We start from the raw sequence: 24,151 nt of genomic DNA on the forward strand, positions 1-24,151 counted from the left end.
AATTGAATCCAGACAAGACAGAGGCACAGTCGAAAAGCCAAACAGGGTATAGGGTTGCACTGGATGGGATCACACTCCCCCTGAAATCACAGATTAGCAGCCTTGGAGCTCTCCTGGATTCGTCACTGAGTCTGGAACTGAAACACAAAGGAGTACTTTCTTTGTCCCTCAGATACTGACCACACCCAGCTTATATAAGTTCTCCATTGCAACCCTTTAGAGGCATCTTTTGGTTGCAGCTGGCTCTTTCCCTCTCATTCTTAAGTCGTTCCAGATCTAACAAGCCATATAGGAACCTTTGTGGTTCAAACATATAAAGATATACACACTGTCATTATTCACAGATGATGGCTCAGAAATGTCTAATATTTCTATATGTTTATTAGAACAAAGACCACATTGATTCTGTGCTTTATTCTCAGCATCCCTATTAAAATATTGCTCTCCATTGATAACCAGAGGCTTTAATTGTGACCCTGATGCAGGTGCTGGCCGCCTTGAATTGTGTGCCAATCTGATGGAAGGAGGAACCACGCCTAGTATAGGTGAGTTGCCACTATTGGCACAGGCTAAGATGCAACTCACTGACACTCTGCAGTATGTAATAATAAAAACACTGTAAAGATTTGGTATACTTGACTTTCCTCTTAGAACTTCTGCTGCTGGTACAGGCAAGAAGAACTTGGTGTTCTGCCTATTGGGATAGAACAAATGCACTCTTCTGAGCTTTTTATCAAGAAAGTTGTCATTTTGTTATCCTGTTACATATTCCTTTCTCTAGGAGCACCCTTTCTGCATATTCAGGCAGTTCGGAAATATTTGTGATGGCTTGTGGGCAAAAAATAGCTCATCAGTCCTACTTGCAGCCTGAGAGGTTTAGATTGGTTCTAGGGGATGTGAGAAGAAAAAATGTCAAACACAGTAGACTCACAGTTAACTGGCAGCCATGGGGACTTGTAGATGCTGGTTAAATATAGTTTCTGGTTGGTTGAGAGTTATTACGGTATTAAAAGTGAGCCTAACTAATACTATATCTCATATTATAACACACCATATACTCTGTATTGACTTCATATTAATATTGAGCTACAATAATTAAAAGCAAATTAATATAAATAAAGGCAAACTTAATGTAACAACAAGCTCTTAACTGATACCATCTGTCCATATCTTTTTCTGCATGCAGGGTTTCTACAAGTGGTGAAACAGTGTATACGGGTGCCAGCGTGTGTGCTAATACGTCCCCGTGGAGGGGACTTCCTCTATTCTGATCGGGAAGTGGAGGTGATGAAAGCTGACATTCGACTTGCCAAGCAACATGGGGCAGATGGGCTGGTGTTTGGAGCCTTGACTGAGGATGGGCGTGTGGACACAGAGCTCTGCACAGCACTGCTGGGTGAAATGCCTTGCTTTTCATGAGGTTTATTTGATGATTGATTGTGACCATTATTGTAGGATGCTGTCAGTATATAATTCCAAGGGTCAGATGCATATTAGCAGCAAAGAGGGCAAATTATTTCTTTTGAGAAGGAGGCAAAATCCCATGTCCCCAAAGAACTAGTTGTTTGTTAAGAGTTTGCCTCAGTGTTCCCAGTTGTGTTGTGCTGTAGGGCCATGAAATCCTTTGTCTTCCAGATGTTGTTAGACTACAATTCCATCACTTTCAGTTAACCTAATCAGTGGTGAAGAATGATGAGGAAGGTAATTCATCAACATTTGGAGGTGTAATTTCTCACATTAAAATTTTGGGCCCATTTTCCAATTGCAAGTCATTCTTTATGAGGGAAAAAAGCGTTTGTCGGAATATCTTTTTCTGCTTTTTCTCATCTCAAACCTTCAGAGAAAAAAGTGTCTGCTTAATGTCTGATTTCCCATGAGCTTGCACAACTCTGTTGCTGTTTGCTCTAAAATAAAATGCCTTTAACTTGGGCAGTGGTTCTCAACCTGTGGGTCCTCAGATGTTTTGGCCTTCAACTCCCAGAAATCCTAATAGCTGGTGAACTGGGATTTCTGGGAGTTGTAGGCCAAAACACCTGGGGACCCACAGGATGAGAACCACTGAACTAGGGCCACTTCTACACTGCCATATAATCCAGTTCAAAGCAGATAATCTGGATTTTATATGGCAGTGTAGAAGAGGCCGTGGAAAGACAATCATGAAACATGTCAGTGCTAGCTAGGGAATGCTAGCCATTTTATTACATTTCAAGTGTAATTGTTCAATTGCCCTTCACATGAATGGATTCAGGGTGATATATAGACCAGCAAAGGTCAAATTGATGGTTACAATGCACATCACATCCTCTCTTTTCTCCTCCCACATTCCTTCTTTCTCTTCAGCTTGCTACAAACTTTGTTCAATATGTACAGATAGTTTGCACTCAGTTAGCTCAGCAAGGGGAGGGAGGAAGAGATGTTTTCCTTCCCTCTAGGCTCAGGCAAAATCAAACTACTGCAGCCTTTCCTACCTTGTTTGTAGTGAAGAAATACCATGAGCTTGAGGAATACAATAATTTAACATTTCCTTGATTGTTAAAAAATGTCTTAAACTAACTCTAAGATTATTGTAATTCTACTTTCTTAGACCATGGATTTCAAAACCAGTGTGCCATAACACATACATTGTTTCTTTTGAGTTATATAATTTACATCTCCTTCTGGTGATACAGAGAGAAGGACCTCGTCTTAAGAAAATGTTAGGCCCTTCCATACAGCTGTATAAAATCTACATTGAACTTGATTATATGGTAGTGTGGGCTCAGATAATCCAGTTCAAGGCACATATTGTGGATTATCTGCCATGATATTCTGATTATATGGCTTTGTGGAAGGGCCCTTAATGTTCAGGCAGGTTGCCATGAGGAGGTGTTTTAAATGGCAGCTGATGCAAATTGAGGATGAATCCCATATTATGAAAACAAGAGTTGGAGATGACTGTTCTGGCAAGTGCTGAAGTGTATGAGGAGGTTGTTCCTCTCTTTCCAGGGTCAGTAGTATAATTGTTCCCTTTTCTGGAAAAGGAAGTGTTTGTCCTTAAGCAAATATGTCCTAAACATCTGTTCTGTTTTTTTTTCCAGCTGCTTCACGTCCTTTACCAGTCACTTTCCACAGAGGTGAGGTTTTGGGACTTGGAGTGGGGAATAGAAGCTGGGCTTTTCCTTGTACTGTGAAGGCTCAAGCCCATTAGAATAGCCTGTCAGGCACTATGATGATTAAAGTTGAACACTGCACACCACAGTGCTGTCACCTGGGAATTGTGGTCCAGTAGAGGCTAAATCTCTGAAGGCAAAACCAATGTCTCATGGGGAATTTCATATAGCCGCTAACCCTTTTCCTAAGCTGGACCAAATTTGGCATAAATATTTGGCACAAATACCCGATAATCCCAAATTTGAATACTGGTGAAGTTGGGGGGGGGGGGGTGATATTGTTGTTTGGGAGTTGTAGTTGCTGGGGTTTATAGTTAACCTACAATCAAAGAGCATTCTGAACTCCACCAAGAATGGAATTGAACCAAACTTGACACACAGAATTCCCATGGCCAACAGAAAATACTGGAAGGGTTTGGTGGGCATTGATCTTGAGTTTTGGAGTTGTAGCACTATGGACTCAAATAATGATTGATCTGGACCAAACTTGGCATGGATACTCAATATGCTCAAATGTGAACACTGGTGGAGTTTGGGGAAAATAGATCTTGACATTTGGGAGTTGCAGTTGTTGAGATTTATAGTTCACCTACAATCAAAGAGCATTCTGGACCCCACTAACAATAGAATTGGGTCAACTTCCCACACAGAACCCCCATGACCAACAGAAAATACTGACTCCTCTGACACCCGCCTCGTGACCCCCTCCCAGGTGTCCCAACCCCCGGGTTGAGAAACGCTGTTCTAGAAGCTCTGACATTAGTCTGACATAGTACATTTTTCCCTGCAGCTTTTGACATGGTCTATGATCCGATGGTAGCCCTGGAAACACTGATATCATTGGGTTTTGAACGAGTGTTGACTAGTGGCTGTGACAGCTCTGCTTTGGAGGGACTGCCCTTGATAAAACGGCTAACAGATCAGGTGAGATGTCATCTGTCCTTACTTTGTAATATGGCTGATGCTTTTGCCTGGATTTTTTAAAGATTGCTGACTAAAGAACATGCAGTGCATAATGGGAGCCAGGAAAAAAAGCGAATAGGTCTCAGTCATCATCTTCAAAATGATGAAGTTATCTTACTGATGAATGGTGCCGTCTGGCTTTCCAGCTAAATAAACAGAACCTATGCATTGCAGTATCTGATATCACACCTCATTTTGATATCACATTAAAGGATGTGGTAACAAAATACCTCTGTTCTTGTCAGCAAGGTACAAAATACATGTATTGTAAATATGCACATAATGTTTCCAGTAGAATGTACCAGAGCTGAAAAGATTAACATAAAGGGGATGAAGTTACTTAAAATTCCTTCACCTCTCTGTCACTGTCTCATGTTGGTAAATGTGAAGCAGTTGAACTGCTAGAGACAGTGATAATGAACTTTTGGAAGGTTGTTTACCTTACTGTAGGAATACATAAAGTCTCAGTATGGGTTTGATGTAGAGCAAACCTCTAGAAAAGAGCATTTCAAGAATTGAAAATTAAATTCTACTGATAATAAATACAGTATCTTTCTAAATAAGTTAGCTGTCCTATTTACACATTGTGTTTTCTCTAAGAAGAAAAATCACTAACCTGCTTTTCTCTTCCTTTTTAGGCTAAGGGCAGGATTGTTGTAATGCCAGGTAAGACTCTTTTGCAAATACCACTAGTTGGTGTAGGCCAGGCACCCCCACTATATTACTAGATACCCCAATTTTCGTAGGTGATAAGTGTTGGGATTCAGCCCCACACTGCCCAAGTCTCAAGTCCTCAATGAGGAACAGTTTAGTTAGCTTAGTATGGACTAAGGGATTACCTTCGCCCATGTCTTTTATATGACAGTTGGAATGTATCTAATTTCTTCTCTTCTCTCTGTTACTCACTCATTCTTATTGGTTGTTTAAAATGGATACTTTCTTCTGCAAGCTTTTTGAATCTGCCTTCTGCCTTCTTATACTTTAGTATGGAGAGTGTGTGCTTTGTGCTTTGAGATCTGCTTGTGTGTCAGGAGAGATGTAGTGAATGAGTTTTTCCCTCTCTTGAAAACTTAGAAGAGATGAGTGTTACGAGTAGCTCAGACCCAGTTCTTTACTATTAAGAAATGCAGTTATTTCTTATTATTGTAAATAAACCTTTTGTGATTTTTTAAAAGATTGGACTGCATGTTGGCCTCCTACGCTTTAAATCCTTTATAGCCACGTCACGTGGCATTTCACTCTTTGCTCACTAATGAGCTCAGCTTTTTGTATCCTGTTTGTTTTTGAATGCTCTGCTTTATTTAGGGTAGTTTTCCCTAACAAAAAGGGTTATGGGCCCAGTCTAAGTGCCAATACAGAATTTAATTTCTTTTTGAGAACACTAGAGACAGTATTTTTGTAGTATGTGTTTGATTTGCTAAGTAGAGTATAGTGGTATTAAATAAATTTCTGTAGTAGGCAACAAATTCTGGAATTACCATACCTCAAAATCTTACAGAATAGTGTGGATCCTCAGCCTACTTGCAGTTCAGCTGTTGCTCCAGCTAAATCGACGCTAACTCATACCCAACAGTTGACCCAGTGTGCCCAATGCCAAATTGGCCCTGGATATAGTTAACACCGGGACTCTCCCAGCTGCTACAGAGGTGGCCACCCTAACTATCCTGTTCCTCCCTCCCCCTAGTGGCGGTTCCAGTTGTGATGCAAGTCCTACCTGTCTGCTGTCATATCAGCCAGGGCACTGGGCATCAGGTTAGGGGAAAGAAGGGGGACCTCTCCCCCCAGTGCACTGTGGGTGACATCATGGCATGCAAGGGCCCATGTCAAGGCTGGATATTATTGTGACACAGAGGGTTGAGGAGAAGGGGACTGCCATCCCTGTCTGTTTTGTAACTGGCTCAACTATTCCTCCAACTTTGGTTAGCATGAGGCAAGCCTGTGTTGAGGTGGCCTTGCCTTGCGTTACCCTGGATGCCTTGTGGCATTAAGTTGCTGATCTGCCTCTACACCAACCTGCCTATACACCACTTATAACATCTATCACATGAGCCATTTTTGTTTCTGAAAATACTCTTGGAAATAACAAGACTCCCCTGCCCACAGGAGGTGTTTCATGTTAATATTCAGTTTTGTTTTGGGGGGGTTGTTTGGGGATTGGGTGTGGAAGTAATATAAAAGGAAATTATTACTCTAAGTGGAGTGTTCAGCTGTGGGTTTTTTGCCTTGAAGTAGAATTAGGTGGTTTGGGAACATGCAAAATAGTAGTTGGGGGTCACATTTAGTCCATAGGCTATAGTTTCCTCACCCCAAGCTCAGAGCAAGTCATTTCCTTTTTCCTGTAATATCTTCAGAGATCGGGCTCGCGTTTATATCTTTAATTATTATTTCACTCCATATTTTTGGTTGAGCAATGGATATTCTCTCCACCAGGTGGAGGCATAACAGAGAGAAACCTGCAGAGAATCCTCGAAGGCTCTGGGGCTTCAGAGTTTCACTGCTCAGCGCGTTCTGCTAAGGACTCAAACATGAAGTTCAGGTAACTAATTCAGATTTTCCTCTGACTGGCTGAGAAGCCCAAGCCCTTTCCATACCTCTCAATGCAACTCTATTGTTCAGAATGGTTGACCAGTAAAAAACATTAGGAATATTGGCACCTGAGAGCCAATTCTATCTGGAACTAAAGCCTGCCAGTGGCTCCTACTTCAGATGCTTAGAGTGAAATAGCATTCAAATGGCAGTATTTGTCATCTCTGATGCCTCAGTAATACCAGTCCTCCATATGTACAATTTCCCCATCCACAGATTCAACCATAACTCAGAAATATTTGGGGAAAAAACCAATAAAACAATACAAAACGCAAACTTTAATTTTGCCATGCACTGAGCACCCTGATATAGCTCTCAGTATTTCACATACCTCCAGATTCTCTTTTGTCTCATTTGTTTAAGTTTTTTGCCATTTTATATGAATGTTACCATTTTTCTATGCCATTTTATATAATGTGATTTTAGCATTCACAGACTTAGATACCCATGGAGGGTTCTGGAAACAACAACAACAACAACAACAACAATAAAAATAGCTTTATTTATATCCCGCCACCATCTCCCAAAAGGGACTTGGGTGGCTTACAAAAGTACATAGTAGTGCAGCAGAATATACAAAATACAGCAAAATACATAAACATTTATAAAACAATAACAATTTCAATTAAGATAAAACAAATATACATAAACAGCATATAAAACCTCTACAAAATTAAATAAAATACTTAATAAAACATAGTGATAGCTGCAGATTAAAATGGGGCGTATCAAATTCAGTGGGACTTATCAAACAAAACACCAGCAGATACTGAGGTCCCACTGTAGTCATAATAACATATTTTGTACTGATGTATTTTGTATATTGTCAAAAATAGGATGTCGTAGATATAGGTATAATGGTATCTGCTGTCTCTATCTGTATTCTAGAGCAGATTGCACATTGTGGCATTTGGAGTTGAGGTCCACTACCCTGCATCCTTGAGATCAGAAGGGGGGGGGGGGGGGGATGACCCAAATTGCCATTTTCTGCAAAAAATTGGTTTGTGGGGAACAGGCTTCCCCCCAAACATACAAAACATCACAGAAAAAGTCACCAGTGGTAATCAAAATATCAGTGTTTGTTTCAGGAAATAATAATAATATAAAAAACTTTATTTATATTTAAACTCTGTCCCCAAAGGGACTTAGGGTGCTTTTTAGGAATAACAAAATGGCAAACATTCAATGCCAAAACCAAATAGACAATCAAAACAAAACATAGAGTGAAATAAACTCAATATAACTTATAACAATAAAAAAAGAATTAACTCAGTGAACTTAAAACATAAGAAATAATACCACTTAATATACAATACCTTAAAAGCACAATGTAATATAACATAACATATAGTGTAAGATGTATGGAAACTGGTTGTATGCATTCATAACAATAACAAGTGTTTCGCCTGCATGGGTCAAGAGGACTTTGAAATGATTTTCTACCCCTCCTTGTGTTCCCTCTCCTATTCTAGACAGTAACTAATGACTTGCTGATTTACTTTTAGAAACCCCAGCGTTACTATGGGGGCCTACCTCTCTACACCTGAATATTCCATCAAGGTGGCAGATGTGGCCAAAGTGAGGACCCTGAATGCAATTGCAAAGAATATCCTGTAGAAGAAGATCCTGTGGAAGAGGAAGACCTGACACACTGGGACTTGCTCAGTTACTAGGCACAGACATTTTGACAGCTTCCTTGCCAGCACATAATGGATGTGGGGTCAATCAAATGAAGGAGCCTGTGGTTGTTTTTATTCCTATTCCCATTTTGTAGTCTTACTCCACAGAGTTTCTTCCTTACCTATTGTAATGCCATTTGTCTGTGGGGAATAAACTGTGTGGGTGGGTGGGCGCATAGCTAAAGGAGCCCTTGAGCTTGGGCAACACTCCCTGTGACTGTCACTTCTCCAATAAACCCTGATGCTGCTCCATGTCACTGTAGGTTTTCTTCACAGAGAGGCTATGGAAAGAGGTGTTGATCTTTGGAAAGAATTGGGCCAGGGCAGTACCCAGCTTGGGCAGGGTCTCAGGTACGTGTTTTTTCCAGGTGGGCAGCAGGGATGAGGGTGGATGACTATTACCAGTATCTCCCACACAAGCTGAGAGATAGATGATAAAATAAGATATATACGTAGAAAAGATAGATAGCCAGTTTACAGCTGTTAGGATTTCTGGGAATTGAAGCCCAAAACATCTGGGGACTCACAGGTTGAGAACCACTGATCTAGTTGAACTGGAATGGAGCATTTTGCCTCTTCAAAGCACTGGGATCAAGCTGGGGATTGCTCAAAAGGATCCTGCAACATGTAGATCTAATCTTATGGAGATTGGACAGCGTACGATATGTTAATATATTGTCGAAGGCTTTCATGGCCGGAATCACTGGGTTGTTGTAAGTTTTTTTGGTTATATGGCCATGTTCCAGAAACATTCTCTCCTGATGTTTCGCCTGCATCTATGGCAGGCATATGATCACATGGGACAACAGTACAATATTATGTATCTGATTCCGGAATTCAATCATTTAGGGACTTCGGAGTTATCAGGTACTAAGTTGTATGATTGCACAGTGAGAGAAATGCAGGGGAGATTGCTCTGAAAGCATTTTTTCCTATGCTTCCATTTTGTAAAAATATACTTTTTCTTTATTTTAAATCACCCAATAATTGTAGTTCTCTTGGTAATATACAAATAAATAGTGAAGACAAAGGAAAAGTGAGGCATCACAGATAAAACAACATGAGATAAAACCTACAGCAAAATGATAAAAGCAGTGCAAAGGTCTAAAGGCACTAAAACAATTTTTCAAAATGCTCCTGGAAATAAAAAGATATTCTCCTGGAGCTAAAAACACATGCACAAGGTGAGTCTCTGAACAGGATGTCCCACAGTTGGAAAGCCATGAGTTAAAAAGCCTTGTCTGTTGTAGTCATTCACCTTTCTTTGTTTACCTGAGAGCCATGGGGCAGGTCCTCAGATATAGGGTGTTGATCTGGAAGTACAAAAGGAGACAATCTTGCCACACGATTTATTCCTAAATTGTAAAGCTTCAAAAAACAAATGAACAAGCACTTTGAATGGGAAATAGTTTGCTAGCTGATGCAGATAAAGTACCAACATTGTATATAGCACCAATAATAACATATGACAATCAAGGGGCAGGTTGTGTTAGTATTTTCCAAGAACAATAGTGTGAGGACCAAAGAAAGGCCAGAGAAGTGCAGGAAACCTTTGTGCTTTGGGTCTGAGTGAAATCAGTGAAGTTGTTGAAACTCATGGGGAAGGCTGTGTGATAATCAGTGGTGATGATAGCTACTGTGTTAATGAGGTGACAAACATACTTAAAGTTTTAATCCAAAATTTAAAGAATCTGTCTATGGATTTTAGAAAGCCTTGATAAAGGCTGGACTAAAAGACAAAGCAGACTTACTTCTCCAACAGCATGGATCTCACCAGTCACATTGGTCTGCAGTCTTAATTTTTATACTATAAGAGATAAAAATAGTTGTGCTGGATGAGAATTAAAACCAATGTGGTCCATTATTTTGTTCACACGGTGGTCAACCAGATGCTTTAGGGAGCTTTCAAGCATTTCTGTCATTCATTTAGTACAGTGGTGGTGAACCTATGGCAAGAAGAGTCACAGAGTGCTCCTGGCACGCACACAGTCCCCCCTCCCCCCGTCAGCTTTTGGATCATGGTTTGGGCACTTGGTCTCAAAGGGTCCTTCCACACATCCATATAACCCAGAATATCAAGGCAGAAAATCTGACAGTGTCTGCTTTGAACTAGGATATCTGCCATATATTTCAGTTCAAAGCAGATAATGTGGGGTTTTTTTTTCAGCTGTGTGGAAAGGGCCTAAAAGGTTTGCCACCACTCATTAAGTAGATCTTTTGAAAAATCAATTTTGCTATGGTAACCTGGCATTCACGCAGCCTTTGCAAAGGAATTCTTGTGTCATGGAAAAGTCAAGTGCATGTTCTTTGTCTCACTGCAAGACTTGAACTCTCCTGCCCCTGTTTTTCTCTTTCCTGGGGTTATGTGATTTGATTTCATGTGTAATGCTGCCCTAAAGTATAGGAACATTTATACAAGATGCCAATATTTCATTTACTATCTAATAATTAACCAAAACAGATTTAAATTGCCTGTCCTATGGACATTGGACCCTTTTGTCAAGAATGAATCTGAGCTTGTTGTGAATTTTCTGATTGTATAAAGCATGAGACAGCAAAATATCTCTTGGATAATTTAGCATGATTCAAAGCAGTCTGTGTGGGAGGAAGGAAGAAAATATTGTGGATCATATTATTATTAACAGTCGGGGATAGGTGAAGATTTTAATCTTGCGAAGTATCTCCTTAACTTCCACCCTGGTTGATGTGGTCAGCCCTGGAATTAACATTTTGCAATCCACTCCTTCCCAATTAAAATTTATGACTTCTAGAGTTCAGAAAGTTAGCAGAAAAAGGTTAACATATGTGTTAAGATCCTATGTCATTGCTCGCAGAGCATAATTCTGCAGAAATTTATTTATTATTTATTTGTTCATTTATATACCGCTTTCCTCACCCCTGGGGGGACTCAGCTGTTTCCAACATATTCATGACAAAATTCAATGCCTTACAAAACATGAAACCTAACATAAAAACACACAATCCAGAAGCATGGTTCAGGGCGTTCCAGTATCAAATAACAATTGTACATAATCCATGTTCATTTCTTGTCCTGCTTACTGCCCAAATGCTTGGTTCCACAGCCATGTTTTTGCTTTTTTTTCTGAAGTCCAAGAGGGAGGGCGCTAATCTAATTTCGTTGGGGAAGGTATTCCATAGACAAGGGGCCACCACAGAGAAGGTCCTGTCTCTTGTCCCCACCAGTCGCGCCTGCGAAGAAGGTGGAACTGGGAGCATGGTGTCCCAAGAAGATGTTAGCCTCTGAGATGGTTCATAGAGGGAGATATGTCCGGACAGGTATAGTTCGATGTCTGTGCTTTCTCCTAATTTTCATGTCACTTTTAAACTGACATTTATACTATGTTACATTACTACAACAAACCAGCATGGTAGAGTGGCGTGAGCACTGGACTACAACTCAACAGCAGGAATAACATGACTACCATAAAAACCTTAATGCCAGGAAGATGATAAATTTCATCCATGCTTTACCACATCCCTGTCCATATTTTGAGCTTTGGAGAGAAAGAAACAATTGCAAGAATTCTGAAAACCCAGTTTCTCATCCACCTCTCTCCACCTGTTTCTCTTGCTTTCTCTTTTTCTTGCCTATATAATTTCATTTTCTTAAATTCTCCCGATCTTTAGATTGCTTTTCCTCATCTGAATGCCAATTAAAGTAATACATACATACATAGTTTAAGAGCTTCACAATTCAGTTTCCTGGGACTTGTTTTTCTGCAGAGTTCAGTGCTGAATACAGAAGGACCATCTGGATGCAAAAGGTACCACCAGCTACCAAACTATCTCTACTAAAGATTAGACTCCTTACTTTGGGAATTTTGAGCATTCGCACAATTAAAACTTGTGCACTAGCTGTGCTTGTACCTTGGGAGGTCAGATTTGGCCACGGTAGTCCATGCTCTAGTTACATCCCAAGATTACTGCAACGCGCTCTATGCAGGGTTGCCTTTAAATACTGTTCAGAAGCTTACAATGGACAGCAGCCAGGCCGATCACCAGAGTGGCGTACAGGGAGCATCTAACCCTTTTGTTACATCAGCTCCACTGACTTCCAGTCTGCTACCAAGCACAATTCAAAGTGCTGGCTTTAGCCTATAGAGCCCTAAACTATTCCGGCCCAGCTTACCTGTCCGGATGTATCTCCCTCTATGAACCATCATGGGGAGGCCCTGCTTTTGGTCCTGCCTCCATCACAGGCGCGATTGGTGGGAACAAGAGACAGGGCCTTCTCCATGGTGGCCCCTCAGCTGTTGAATTCCCTCTCCAGTGATATTAGAGCAGCTCCCTCCCTCCTGGTCTTCAGAAGGAAAGTGAAAACCTGGCTCTGGGATCAAGCCTTTGGAGATTAACGATATTGAATAATAGCATTGAAATATGTGCAATTGATCTTTGGAACGGCCCTGAATTATGATTGAGGATGGTGTGATTTTAATAGTGAATGCAATGTTTTATATGTTTTAATGTGCATTTAATTTTATTTTTAATTTCAGTTTTAGCTTAAGTGTATTCTGTTTGTTGTCCAAAGGTTGCCATATGTAAAGCCGCCTTGAGTCCCCTTCGGGGTAGAGAAAGGCATGATACAAATAGAGTAAATAAATAATAAATAAATTTCCTCCACTGAGTTCAAGGTGGCACATGTGGCTGTTGTTTACATTTTATTGTCACAATATTCCAGAGAGCCAATTAAACTGAGAAATAGTGAGTCCCTGATTGAGTTTCATAGCTACATAGGGATTTGTATCTAAATATGCCAGTCCAATATAACATTTTTTTTTACATCAGATAAATACATTTCAAAATCAAATTTGTACACTAGCTTTTCAATTCATATCTGTCTGCTAGGTTTTAACAAATAAAATCTGCCAAAATTCCTCATTGTAGTTCAGGGTACCTGAAATGAAACATATCTCAACATGTTCATTCATCAGTGAATATTTACCTTAGCTTGGCAAAACTTGAAACATTCTTCAGTTTGTAGAACTGGATTTTTGTGATGCATTACATTTGAATATATTTATTATAAAAAGTGATTTGTAAAGTAGTGGAAATCATTTCCTGGAATTACTTTCTTTTTTCTGGACTTTTTTTGAGGTTCACTTGGATTTTAAACATTCACAGGAATGTTTGACATGAGAGATATGGATCATTTACTAATATTAGAAATAAAGTAGAGGGAATCAACCACTTCAAAAGCCTTTTTAAATCATCCCACTGGAACTACTCTTTAGTAAATGGCTTGGTTTTGCGACCTATATCTTGCAATTAACAAACCCTAATGGGATAAAAAAAACAAACACCACACGCTTGTTTTGCAGAACCCCAAATAAACTAGGGTTTGGAAAATAAACCAATTTTAATTATTTCTGAATTTGTACTGAAATTCCCCCAGTCAATCACTTTAGTTAAAAAACGGAGTCCCCGGTGGCTCAATGGGTTAAACCCTCCCTTGTACTGGCAGGGCTGCTGACTGAAAAGTTGGTGGTTTGAATCCGGGGAGCGTCTGTCAGAGAGAAGCCACCCACAAGATGGTAAAACATCTGGGCGTCCCCTGGGCAACGTCCTTGCAGACGGCAAATTCTGTCACATCAGAAGCAACTTGCAATTTCTCAAGTCGCTCCTGACATGAAAAAAAAGATTAAAAACAATTAATTTGCCCCTTTTGGTTAGTACATTTCCAACGTAATTAATAATTCAATTGATTTATGTATTTTTTACATCATCCAGTATAGAACCAGCCTGTGAAACTGGATATTGTGACATTAAGGTACTTGTTGATGCTTGTTTGGCTGTGCTATGAACATACAGCAACCAAGTAGCAACAGTAAGAACAGACCATGTAACAACAGACTGGTTCAAGATGGGGAAAGGAGAATGGCAGGGCTGAGCTGTATACGTTCACCCTACCTATTTAACTTGTATGCAGAACAACCTTAGATATGCTGATGATACTGCTTTGATGGCTGAAAGTGAGGAGGAGCCAAGGAGTCTTCTAACCAAGGTGAAGGGAAAAAGTGCAAAAGCTGGGTTACAGTTAAACATAAAAAAACCCAAGATTATGGCAACCATACTGATTGATATCTGGCAAAAGAGGGAGAAAACGTGGAGACAGTGACAGACTTTGTATTTCTGGGCACAAAGATTACTGCAGATGCAGACTTCAGCCAGGAAATCAGAAAATGTTTACTTCTTGGGAGGAGAGCAATGACCAATCTCAATAAAATAAGAGTAGAGACATCACACTGCCAATGAAGATCTGCATAGTTAAAGCTATGGTATTCCTCATAGTAACCTACGGATGTGAGAGCTGGACCATATGGAAGGGTGAGCGAAGGAAGATAGACGCTTTTGAACTGAGGTGCTAGAGGAAAATTCTGAGAGTCCCTTGGACTGTGAGAAGATCAAACCAGTCCATCCTCCAAGTAATAAAGCCCCACTGCTCACTGGAGGGAAGAATATTAGAGGCAAAGATGAAGTACTTTGGCCACATCATGAGAAGGCAGAAAAGCTTGGGGAAGATAATAATGCTGGGGGAAATGGAAGGAAAAAGGAAGAGGGGCCGACCAAGGGCAAGATGGATGGATGGTATCCTTGAAGTGACTGACTTGATCTTGAAGGAGCTGGGGGTGGTGATGGCTGACAGGGAGCTCTGGTGTGGGCTGGTCCATGAGGTCACGAAAAGTCAGAAGTGACTGAACAAATAAACAACAAAACAATGAACATACAGAGACAAACTGCCTGGCTGGGATAACTGGATTTCGCCCCATCTGTAACTGAGCAGTGTCATTTCAGAATCCCTTTGGAACAAAAAATGAACAGGTAGTAAACTTCCATACCTAAGTTGGGTCTGTCCTAGATAACACTGAAGATGAGACCGGTATGTGAAATTATCCGATGTGGAAAACAAGCAGTGTTTATCATCTTGATAAGTATAAGAGCAGTTTTCTCTTATATCACCTCTGGAAAAGTGGAATTATTTATCTGCTAGACTGAGGTCAGTTACATCTTGAGACTTTTAAAATCCAAGACGACATAATGCTCTGCACTGAGTCCATTTCATTTTATATCTTCTAAAATCCTGCTCCAGACTACTATATTCAAGTTTCACAAATCTGATTCATGAGGCTAAACATGCATCTGGAGTTAACGATTAATGTCCTGTCACTGTGTGATTGTTCCAAAGGCCCCTCTGTTGAGCATGTGGGACTTTTGCCCTGTTCAGCTTCCTGGGATTGATAAATCAGTTGGACAAGGACAAGAGAAGAGAGAGCCTCGCCATGGCGATGACAGCCTTGGGGGAGTTCTGTGGCTCTGTTTTCTGGGTAAGTAGCAGCCTCTTCTACCCAAATCTGTTACTCAGGGTCCTTCCGCACAGCCATATAACCCAGAATATCAAGGCAGAAAATCCCACAATATCTGCTCTGAACCGATCAACCTAGCAGTTCGAAAACATGCAAATGTGAGTAGATCAATAGGTACCGCTCTGGCAGGAAGGTAACAGCGCTCCTCACAGTCATGCCGGCCACATGACCTTGGAGGTGTCTACGGACAACACCGGATCTTCGGCTTAGAAATGGAGATGAGCAGCAACCCCCAGAGTCAGACACGATTGGACGTAATGTCAGGGGGAAATCTTTACCTTTTATCTGAGTCCACACTGCCATATATTCCAATTCAAAGCAGATAATATGGGATTTTATTCAGCTGTGTGGAAGGGGCTTCCGTTTCCAACAGAGCTAATTATGACGACGGCGACACTGTGACACTCCAAGAGGTTGCAGACATCTGTCTTGAACGATGGGAGTATGCCGTACAGCCAGTGTTGTGGCTGTTTGATGAGGATTTGGGACAGCTGTGTATATGTGTCATTGCCTTGAACACACACAGCAAATTCAGTGTGATTGTGGTTGTAAGATTAATAAGCTATCCTCATTGAATGCTGTTGTTTCAAAGATATACTAAGCTTTGGGAATGCTATACCTCTCATTATACTACCTATTATGAATAATCTCAGAGTTCTTTTCTCCTTGGAAAGCTCCCCCTTGGTTCTCATTAATATCTTTTCCGCTGCTTTATTGGATAGGGGAGCTTCAGAACATGCGTGGAGAACATGCAACTAGTAACTTTTTCAAAAACAGAAAGAGAAGACATGGTTCCACCTAGAATGAGCTACATGATATATCAGAATTCCATATTTACTTGAACAGTAGTGTGTTTTTTTTTTTCATTTTCATGAGTGCTGGGAGACTGAAGGATCAATATGAAAGTGGGGTAACTGTGATCAAAAAAACACATTCTTTTTATCTGAGGGCTTTCCTACACTGCCGTAAAATCCAGACTATCAATGCATTTTTATTGTGTCAGAAGCAACCAAATAATATATTGCAAGTCGCTTCTGGTGTGAGAGAATTGGCTGTCTGCATGGATGTTGCCCAGGAGATGCCCGGATGTGTTATCATCCTCTCCCATGTCCCCGCATGGGAAGCTGGGGCTGACAGATGGGAGCTCACCCTATCTCACAGATTCGAACTGCCGACCTTCAAGTCTTCAGGTCAGCACTTCAGCCGGCACAAAGGTTTAACTCATTGTGCCACTGCAGCTCCTATCAAGGCAGATAATCCACATTATCTGCTTTGAATTGGATTATCTGAGTCTACAGTGCCATAAAATCCAGTTCAAAGCAGATAATCTAGATTTTATACAGCTGTGTAGAAGGGGCCTGAGAGAATACTTATAGGAATTTTAGGTCATCTAGTATGATTCTGTGGTCAACCTCCTGAAATCATGCTAAAAACCCCAGAGATTCCTAGCAAGATGATGGTCCCTTCCACACAGCTGGATAAAATCCCACATTATCTGCTTTGAACTGGAATATATGGCAGTGTGGACTCAGACAACCCAGTTCAAAGCAGATATTGTGGGATTTTCTGCCTCGATATTCTGGGTGGTATTTCTGCCTGTGTAGAAGGGTCCCATATCAATTATATCTGTGATTAATTAAATCCTCTAAAGTTAAATGCACAAATGTGGTGGGCAGATTAGAACACACTGCTTCTGTATCCCAGGATCTGATCCCAGGTTATCATCTTATCCCAGATTATCTGGCAGTGGAGACTCATAGAATCCAGTTAAAAGCAAATAATCTGGGATGGGATCCTGGGAATATAGGGTTGTGTAGAAGGGGCCTTAGATTATTATTAGGATCCAATCAAGAAAAAACAACAACCCAGAAAGCGGAGAATGTGTAGTTAATGGGTAGAATAGTCCTTAGTCATGATGAGTCACACATGACCTCATCACACATGACCTCATCACAGTCGGAATAATGGTGACCAGTTAAAAGTGTTATGTATTTGGATGCATGTGGCCTTGTACAAAGGGTCAGTAAAATCGCATCTGCAATTGGATGATAACTAAGCTAGAACAAACAAACTGTTGTAAGACCTCTCTAATTCACTGAGGGCAAAAGAACAAGAAAGTTATTAGCTGATAACAGAAGACCAGAAAACAACTAAACCTAAAACAAATAATATATTATTAGGTTACTATATAAAATAATCCTGAGCAGGTAAGACCGCATGCAATCTATGGTTCCTTCTACACTGCCATGTAATCCAGATTATCAAAGCAGATAATCCACATTACCTTCTTTGAATCGGATGATATGAATTTATACTGTTCAAAGCAGATAACCTGGATTTTATACAGCTGCATAGAAGAGGCCTGCAACTGTGGATCATGTTTCCAAAAGGTACCAAATCCATCTGAACAAATGTTACAGGAATAAAAAAAAACCATGGTGAGGTCATGCAGTCTTTTGCTATATAATGCAATTTTCGAGTCCTTATACCCAAGTGATTTGACACATTTTTATAGTTTTGATCTATACATAATATTCTATTCATAGCCAACAACATGCTGCCACCTATGCCTCATTTTTCAATTTTTTGGATTTGGTACCTTTTGGAAACGAACTCCACAACTGACTGCTTCTTGGTAAACAGATACATGTCCTATAGATAGATAGAGATATATAGATATAACAGGCAACTCTGTTTTGTGATTCCATTGGAAAAGTATGGCAAGTCAATACCATGTCGTGGTTTGAGCATTGGACTACTTCTCTGTAGATCAGGTTTCCAATTCCCACTCAGCCATGAAAACCCACTCGGTGATTTTGGGCAAGTTGCTCTCTCTCAGCCTCAGAAGAAGATAAAAATCAAATCCCCTCTGAATAAATTTGGTAAAAGGAAATCATGAGATGGGTGTGGCTTAAAGTTGCCATAAGTCAGAAAGGATACGAAGGCAAACAACAACACGGGAAAAAAGGTTTCCCCCCAAAAAACTTGTTAGGGGTATAAGAAATGATAGAATCCCTCAACAGATTATGTGTGATCCCTTATTAGTTTGAGTCTATATGGCTGCCTATTAAGCCAAATATGATGTTCCAAGGTGATGTAAGAAGTTTTCTTCCTTAGTTGAAATGTCAATAAATAAACAATTAGTCTAGAATTAAAAATCTATGTTTTTCCTCAGCAAGAGAGGAAATAGATATACTGTAAATATTCAAGTATAACTCTAGTTTTTCAGCCCTTTTTTAGGCTGAAAAAGCCCCCCCCCCCCATGTCTTATACTTGGGTGAAGGTCCTGATGGGAAAGCGTGGGGCTAAAACAAGGGCTTTTTCAGCACCATGCTTTTCTACCGGGACCCTCATCTCTCCGCACAGCAACCCAGCTCTCCTTCCTCTCCTCCATTCTCGTGCAGCATGCACCTTCCTCTCCTCCTCTCTCAGTGCCAGTCTTTCCCACTTTTCCTTATTCATATTCATACAGCATTTTCCCCAAAAAGGTATAGTTAAAATAAACTATGGTGATTATTTGAAGGATACATAAGCACATTTACATTGAAGGAGGCTAGAATAATGGTTTAATTTGAGTTGAACAGTCTTATCTTGAATTATGTAAATATTCAAAAACATTAAACTACTAATGCCTCAATTAATGCAATTTTATTGCTATCTATTTTTATTTTGAAATTTCCCAGTAGCTGCTGCATTTCCTACCCTCAGATTATACTTGAGTCAATAAGTTTTCCCAGTTTTTGTGGTAAAATTAGGTGCCTTGGCTTATATTCAGGTCGGCTTATACTTGAGTATATATTGTATGTCAGATGCTATGCATTGGGTGAAGGTTTGAATGTGTTGATGCTTCTGTCGTCTGCCTGAGTTGTTTGCCTTTCATACCTGCAGAACTCCTCTTTATTGGATCGAGAGGATGCTGACCTGACGCTCTGCTTTGAACAGACAGTTCTTGTCTGGGTCCCGCTGGGGTTCCTTTGGCTCTCTGGACCATGGCAGCTTCTTCCATTCTTCAAATCCTCCAAGAAAAAATTATCTGTCACAAATATTTACCTTGCTAAACAGGTAAGAGAGAAAACACCAGGCTCCTCCCAAATGGGGCAAGTATGTTGAAAGGTTGCAAGATTTGTTGCAGTAATTCCAAAGTTTTGAAACAATATCCAAGGTAAAAAAAATGGTAAAGGTTTTCTCCTGACATTAAGTCTAGTTGTGTCCGACTCCTGGAGGTGGTGGCCATCTCCATTTCTAAGCCAAAGAGTTGTCCACAGACACCTCCAAGGTCATGTGACCAACATAACTGCGTGGAGCACCATTACTTTCCCACAGAAGCGATACCTATTGATCTACTCAGATTTGCATGTTTTCAAACTGCTAGGTTGGCAGAAGCTGGGGCTAACAGCAGGAGTTCACCCTGCTCCCTGGATTCGAGCCATCAACCTTTCAGTCAGCAAGTTCAGCAGCTCAGTGGTTTAACCACTGCACCAGCAGGGGGCTCAAACTACAGACAATTTTCTGGCAAGTCTCAGCACTGAAATCAATATTTTTTTCACCAGATAAAGATCATATATTATTTCTGATATGTACTGTAAAAAGATGGCGGGGAAAGTAGAGAATTTATTGATACAGAATTGGGTAAACAGAATATGGGCCAAAAGCTTATCTGAAAAGTTAACATGCAAGGTTAGATTCGAGAGAGAAAAAAAGAAAAGAGAATTTGTTTTAGGTTAAATGGCAAGCATTTGTCAGCTTATTGCCAGACCAATAGCAAATTTAAATCACCCTCAGATCAGATGAGATTTTGGATAAACTATTAGGGGAAGCTATGACTAATTATTGGAGCCCCTCATGGAGCAGTGGGTTAAAACGCTGAGCTGCTGAACTTGCAGAAGGTTGCAGGTTCAAATCCAGGGAGCGGTTAGCCCCAGCTTCTGCCAACCTCCTGCTGTTAGCCCTAGCTTCTGCCAACCTAGCAGTTCTAAAACATGCAAATATGAGTAGATCAATAGGTACCGTACCACTCCAGCAGGAAGGTAACAGCGCTACATGCAGTCATGCTGGCCACATAACCTTGGAGGTGTCTACAGACAACACCGGCTTTTCAACTTAGAAATGGAGACGAGCACCACTCACCAGAGTCGGACATGACACAGGAAAACCTTTACCTTTACCTATGACTAATTATTAATAAAATTAGACAATTGAGTAGATAATATTTTATTAGTAAGAGGATTGAGTAAGAGAATTTATGACTTGTGGAGGGGAAGGCATGTGGATGAGATAAAAGCAAGACTGTAAAAAAGATGAATTGCTATACTACTGTGTGAGCATTTAATAAAAATACATTAATGCATTGAAGATTTTATTCTCACCTTCAAGTGAATTTGTTTTTAATTCTGTGATATATCTGAACAAAAAGTAATTGCATTCCTTTCCCATGAAATAATCTTTAAGAATTGGTGAAAAAAATTCAGAGAAAGAAAATTTGCCCTTTAAACTATATTATCTCAGCAAACTATTTGGAGGGATTCTATCTATGATCCAAGAAATCCCTACAAATAGCATTCCCCATCCATCAAAATATGGAGTGAGTAGACACTGAGGTTGGTTTGGTTGGGTGCTGAGGTGGCAGCAACTGGCAAACACCAACAAAAGCATAGGGGCACCTACACTATAGAATTAATGCAGTTTGACATCAGTTTAACTTCCATGGGTCAATACTATGGAATCCTGGGAGATATAGTTTGGTGAGGCACCAGCATTATTTGCAAAGAATGCTACCTACCTTGTAAAACTACAGTTCCCAAGTTGCTTCTGGTGTAAGAGAATTGGCCGTCTGCAAGGACGTTGCCCAGGGGATGCCTGGATGTTAGGGGTTTTTTTATGTTTTGTGGGAGACTTCTCTCATTTCCCCACATGGGGAGCTGGAGCTGACAGAGGGAGCTCATCCATGCTCTCCCCTGGTTCGAGCCTCTGACCTGTCGGTCTTCAGTCCTGCTGGCACAAGGGTTTAACTTATTGTGCCACCGGGGGCTCCACAGTTCCCATGAATCCATAGCATTGAGCCATGGCAGTTAATGTGTCAAACTGCATCAATTCCACAGTATAGATGCACTCTGCACTGCAAGAACTCATGCTTTCTTAGAACTATCTGAAAGAGCCAATTGCGAGGGAGGAACTGATGGAAAGAGGGCAAAGACTTCAGTTCAGATGTATCTTAATTGATTCTGACTGAACCAGACAATGTTATCTGCCAATAACAAAACCAAAAGGAAGCAGGAATGGAAGATAAAAGAGTCTTCTCCCTTTCTGTGTGTAAGCCATCTCATCTCTAGTGGACAAAAGAGCAGCAAGAACAAGTGTGTAAGGTGCCTTTTTTGAACACTCCAAATTTTTGCTATTTCTCGAGTTTGAAAGCTACTCACAGCTTTTTTGCTTCTGGAATCTCATAGGAGAAACAATTTCCGACTCTCCTTTTCCTTTGTCCAGGTGCTGACTATGACGCTGTTACTGACAGCACTAGCTGAACTTATTTTCACCATTGTTGAAATCTCAGGACATCACGAGAACCCAGCTATCCAGTACACGAATCCTGCACTCTACTTGGCTACTTGGGTGAGAGCCATTCTTCAGCAAACTGTGTTCCCTGCAGTAGAATGAAAGCAGTGCACTATTTTGGTTTTCTCCCTATCCCATCTCCCATGGCCAGCAATTTTACCCTGATCATATTCCACTGCATCCACTAGCCCTGGTCCCAAGTAAGGCTATTTTGCTATATTTGGAAAGGAAGAGTTCTCATTTGAAAAACAAAATAGGATTTTTAAAATATTAAACTGTGTGAGGAGAAGGGAGAGGTCAACCTATTCACAAGGTAAATACTCTTGTCATCTTCCATGAGGGCCATTTCTTCCCATGGTGCCACTGCACTTGGGGACAGTTTACTTTTGTTTTGCTGGAAAAGAGTGATCTGATTTGGGTAGGTGTTTTGAGATGGTTTTAAAAAACTGATTTAAAGCAGATGTAACTGTTTTTAGTGTTTGTGTATATTTATAGTTATTTTATGTTCTGGCATGGAATGCTTGCTGTATATATGCTGTGCTCTGCCCTGAGTTCCCATTGGAGTGAGAAGGGCATAATAATAATAATAATAATAATAATAATAATAATAATAATAATAATAGATTTAAAATGTCTTAAGAGGTTCTCTTCTGTTCTGAAAAGTTGCCTTCCGCACCACACAGTGACAATGCTATGAATCCATTTTAATTTCCATGGCAGCATCCTGCGGAAACCTGGGACTTGCAGTTTGATGTGGCTGTGGAGTTCTCTAGATGAGAATACTAAATATCTCTCCCTAAACTACAAATTCCAGAATTCTGTATGATGAAGTCAAGGCATCTTTGGGATGGTGTCTTTATATTTCTCCTCCTCCCAGAAAAATAGCTTTAGAAGATGGGTTGCTGTGAGTTTTCCAGGTTGTATGGCCATGTTCCAGAAGCATTCTATCGTGATGTTTTGCCCACATCTATGGCAGGCATGCTCAGAGGTTGTGATGTCTGTTGGAAATTAGGCAAGTGAGGTTCATATATCTGTGGAATGTCCAGGGTGGGAGAAAGAACTATTGTATGCCTGAGGCAAGTGTGAATGTTGCAATTGGCCACCTTGATTAGCATTGAATGGCTCTACAACTTCAAAGCCTGGCTTCTTCCTGCCTGGCGGAATCCTCTGTTGGGTGGTGTTCGCTGGCCAGGATTGTTTTATGTCAGGATTTCCCCTGTTGTTTGAGTGTTCCTCTTTATTTACTGTCCTGGTTTTAGAGTATTTTTTTTAATACTGGTAGCCAGATTTTGTTCATTTTCGTGGTTTTCTCCTTTCTCTTGAAATTGTCCACATGCTTGTGGATCTCAGTGGCTTCTCTGTGTAGTCTGACATGGTTGTTAGCATGGTCCAGCATTTCTGTGTTCTCAGATTACATGCTGTATCCAGGTTGGTTCATTAGGTGCTCTGCTATGGCTGACTTCTCTGGTTGAATTAGTATGGTAAGAACAGGACAATGGATACTCCACCACAGACATCAGAAAAGCTGCAAGACCGAGAACAAGACACGAGAGTAAAGACAAAGATCCACCCAGAGGAAAAGCGTTCTTGTCATACATCAAGGGAACCAATGACCACATAGGGAAGCTCATGAAGAAACACAACCTACAAACCATCTACAGATCCACTAAGAAAATCCAACAAATGCTATGTTCAGCAAATAATAATAGTAATAATAATAATAATACTTTACTTATACCTCGCTACCATCTCCCAAGGGACTCGGTGCAGCTTACATGAGGCCGAGCCCACAATACATCAATAATAAAGCAATAACAACAAATAATACAAAACAATACAA

The 24,151-nt window shown here is 40.5% G+C and overlaps 2 protein-coding genes across 2 annotated transcripts in view; both read left to right on the plus strand.

Annotated features, from left to right (window-relative positions):
• CUTC (cutC copper transporter) overlaps positions 1-8,629 on the plus strand; it is a 12,526-nt gene extending 3,897 nt beyond the window's left edge. The window contains exons 3-9 of the mRNA XM_060768187.2: positions 486-545; positions 1,187-1,396; positions 3,078-3,113; positions 3,940-4,073; positions 4,751-4,778; positions 6,543-6,648; positions 8,204-8,629. Coding sequence (XP_060624170.2) covers positions 486-545; positions 1,187-1,396; positions 3,078-3,113; positions 3,940-4,073; positions 4,751-4,778; positions 6,543-6,648; positions 8,204-8,315 — 686 coding nt within the window. The 3' untranslated portion in view covers positions 8,316-8,629. The remainder of the gene's footprint in view (positions 1-485; positions 546-1,186; positions 1,397-3,077; positions 3,114-3,939; positions 4,074-4,750; positions 4,779-6,542; positions 6,649-8,203) is intronic.
• Positions 8,630-15,622: 6,993 nt separating this feature from the next.
• The window catches only part of ABCC2 (ATP binding cassette subfamily C member 2), a 53,685-nt gene continuing 45,156 nt past the window's right edge, over positions 15,623-24,151 (plus strand). Inside the window, exons 1-3 of the mRNA XM_060768185.2 lie at positions 15,623-15,720; positions 19,648-19,821; positions 22,243-22,368. Of these exons, the coding sequence (XP_060624168.2) occupies positions 15,676-15,720; positions 19,648-19,821; positions 22,243-22,368 (345 nt within the window). The 5' untranslated portion in view covers positions 15,623-15,675. The remainder of the gene's footprint in view (positions 15,721-19,647; positions 19,822-22,242; positions 22,369-24,151) is intronic.

This window comes from Anolis sagrei, chromosome 3 (assembly GCF_037176765.1).
Source record: "Anolis sagrei isolate rAnoSag1 chromosome 3, rAnoSag1.mat, whole genome shotgun sequence".
In the NCBI taxonomy this organism is placed as follows: Eukaryota; Metazoa; Chordata; class Lepidosauria; order Squamata; family Dactyloidae; genus Anolis; species Anolis sagrei.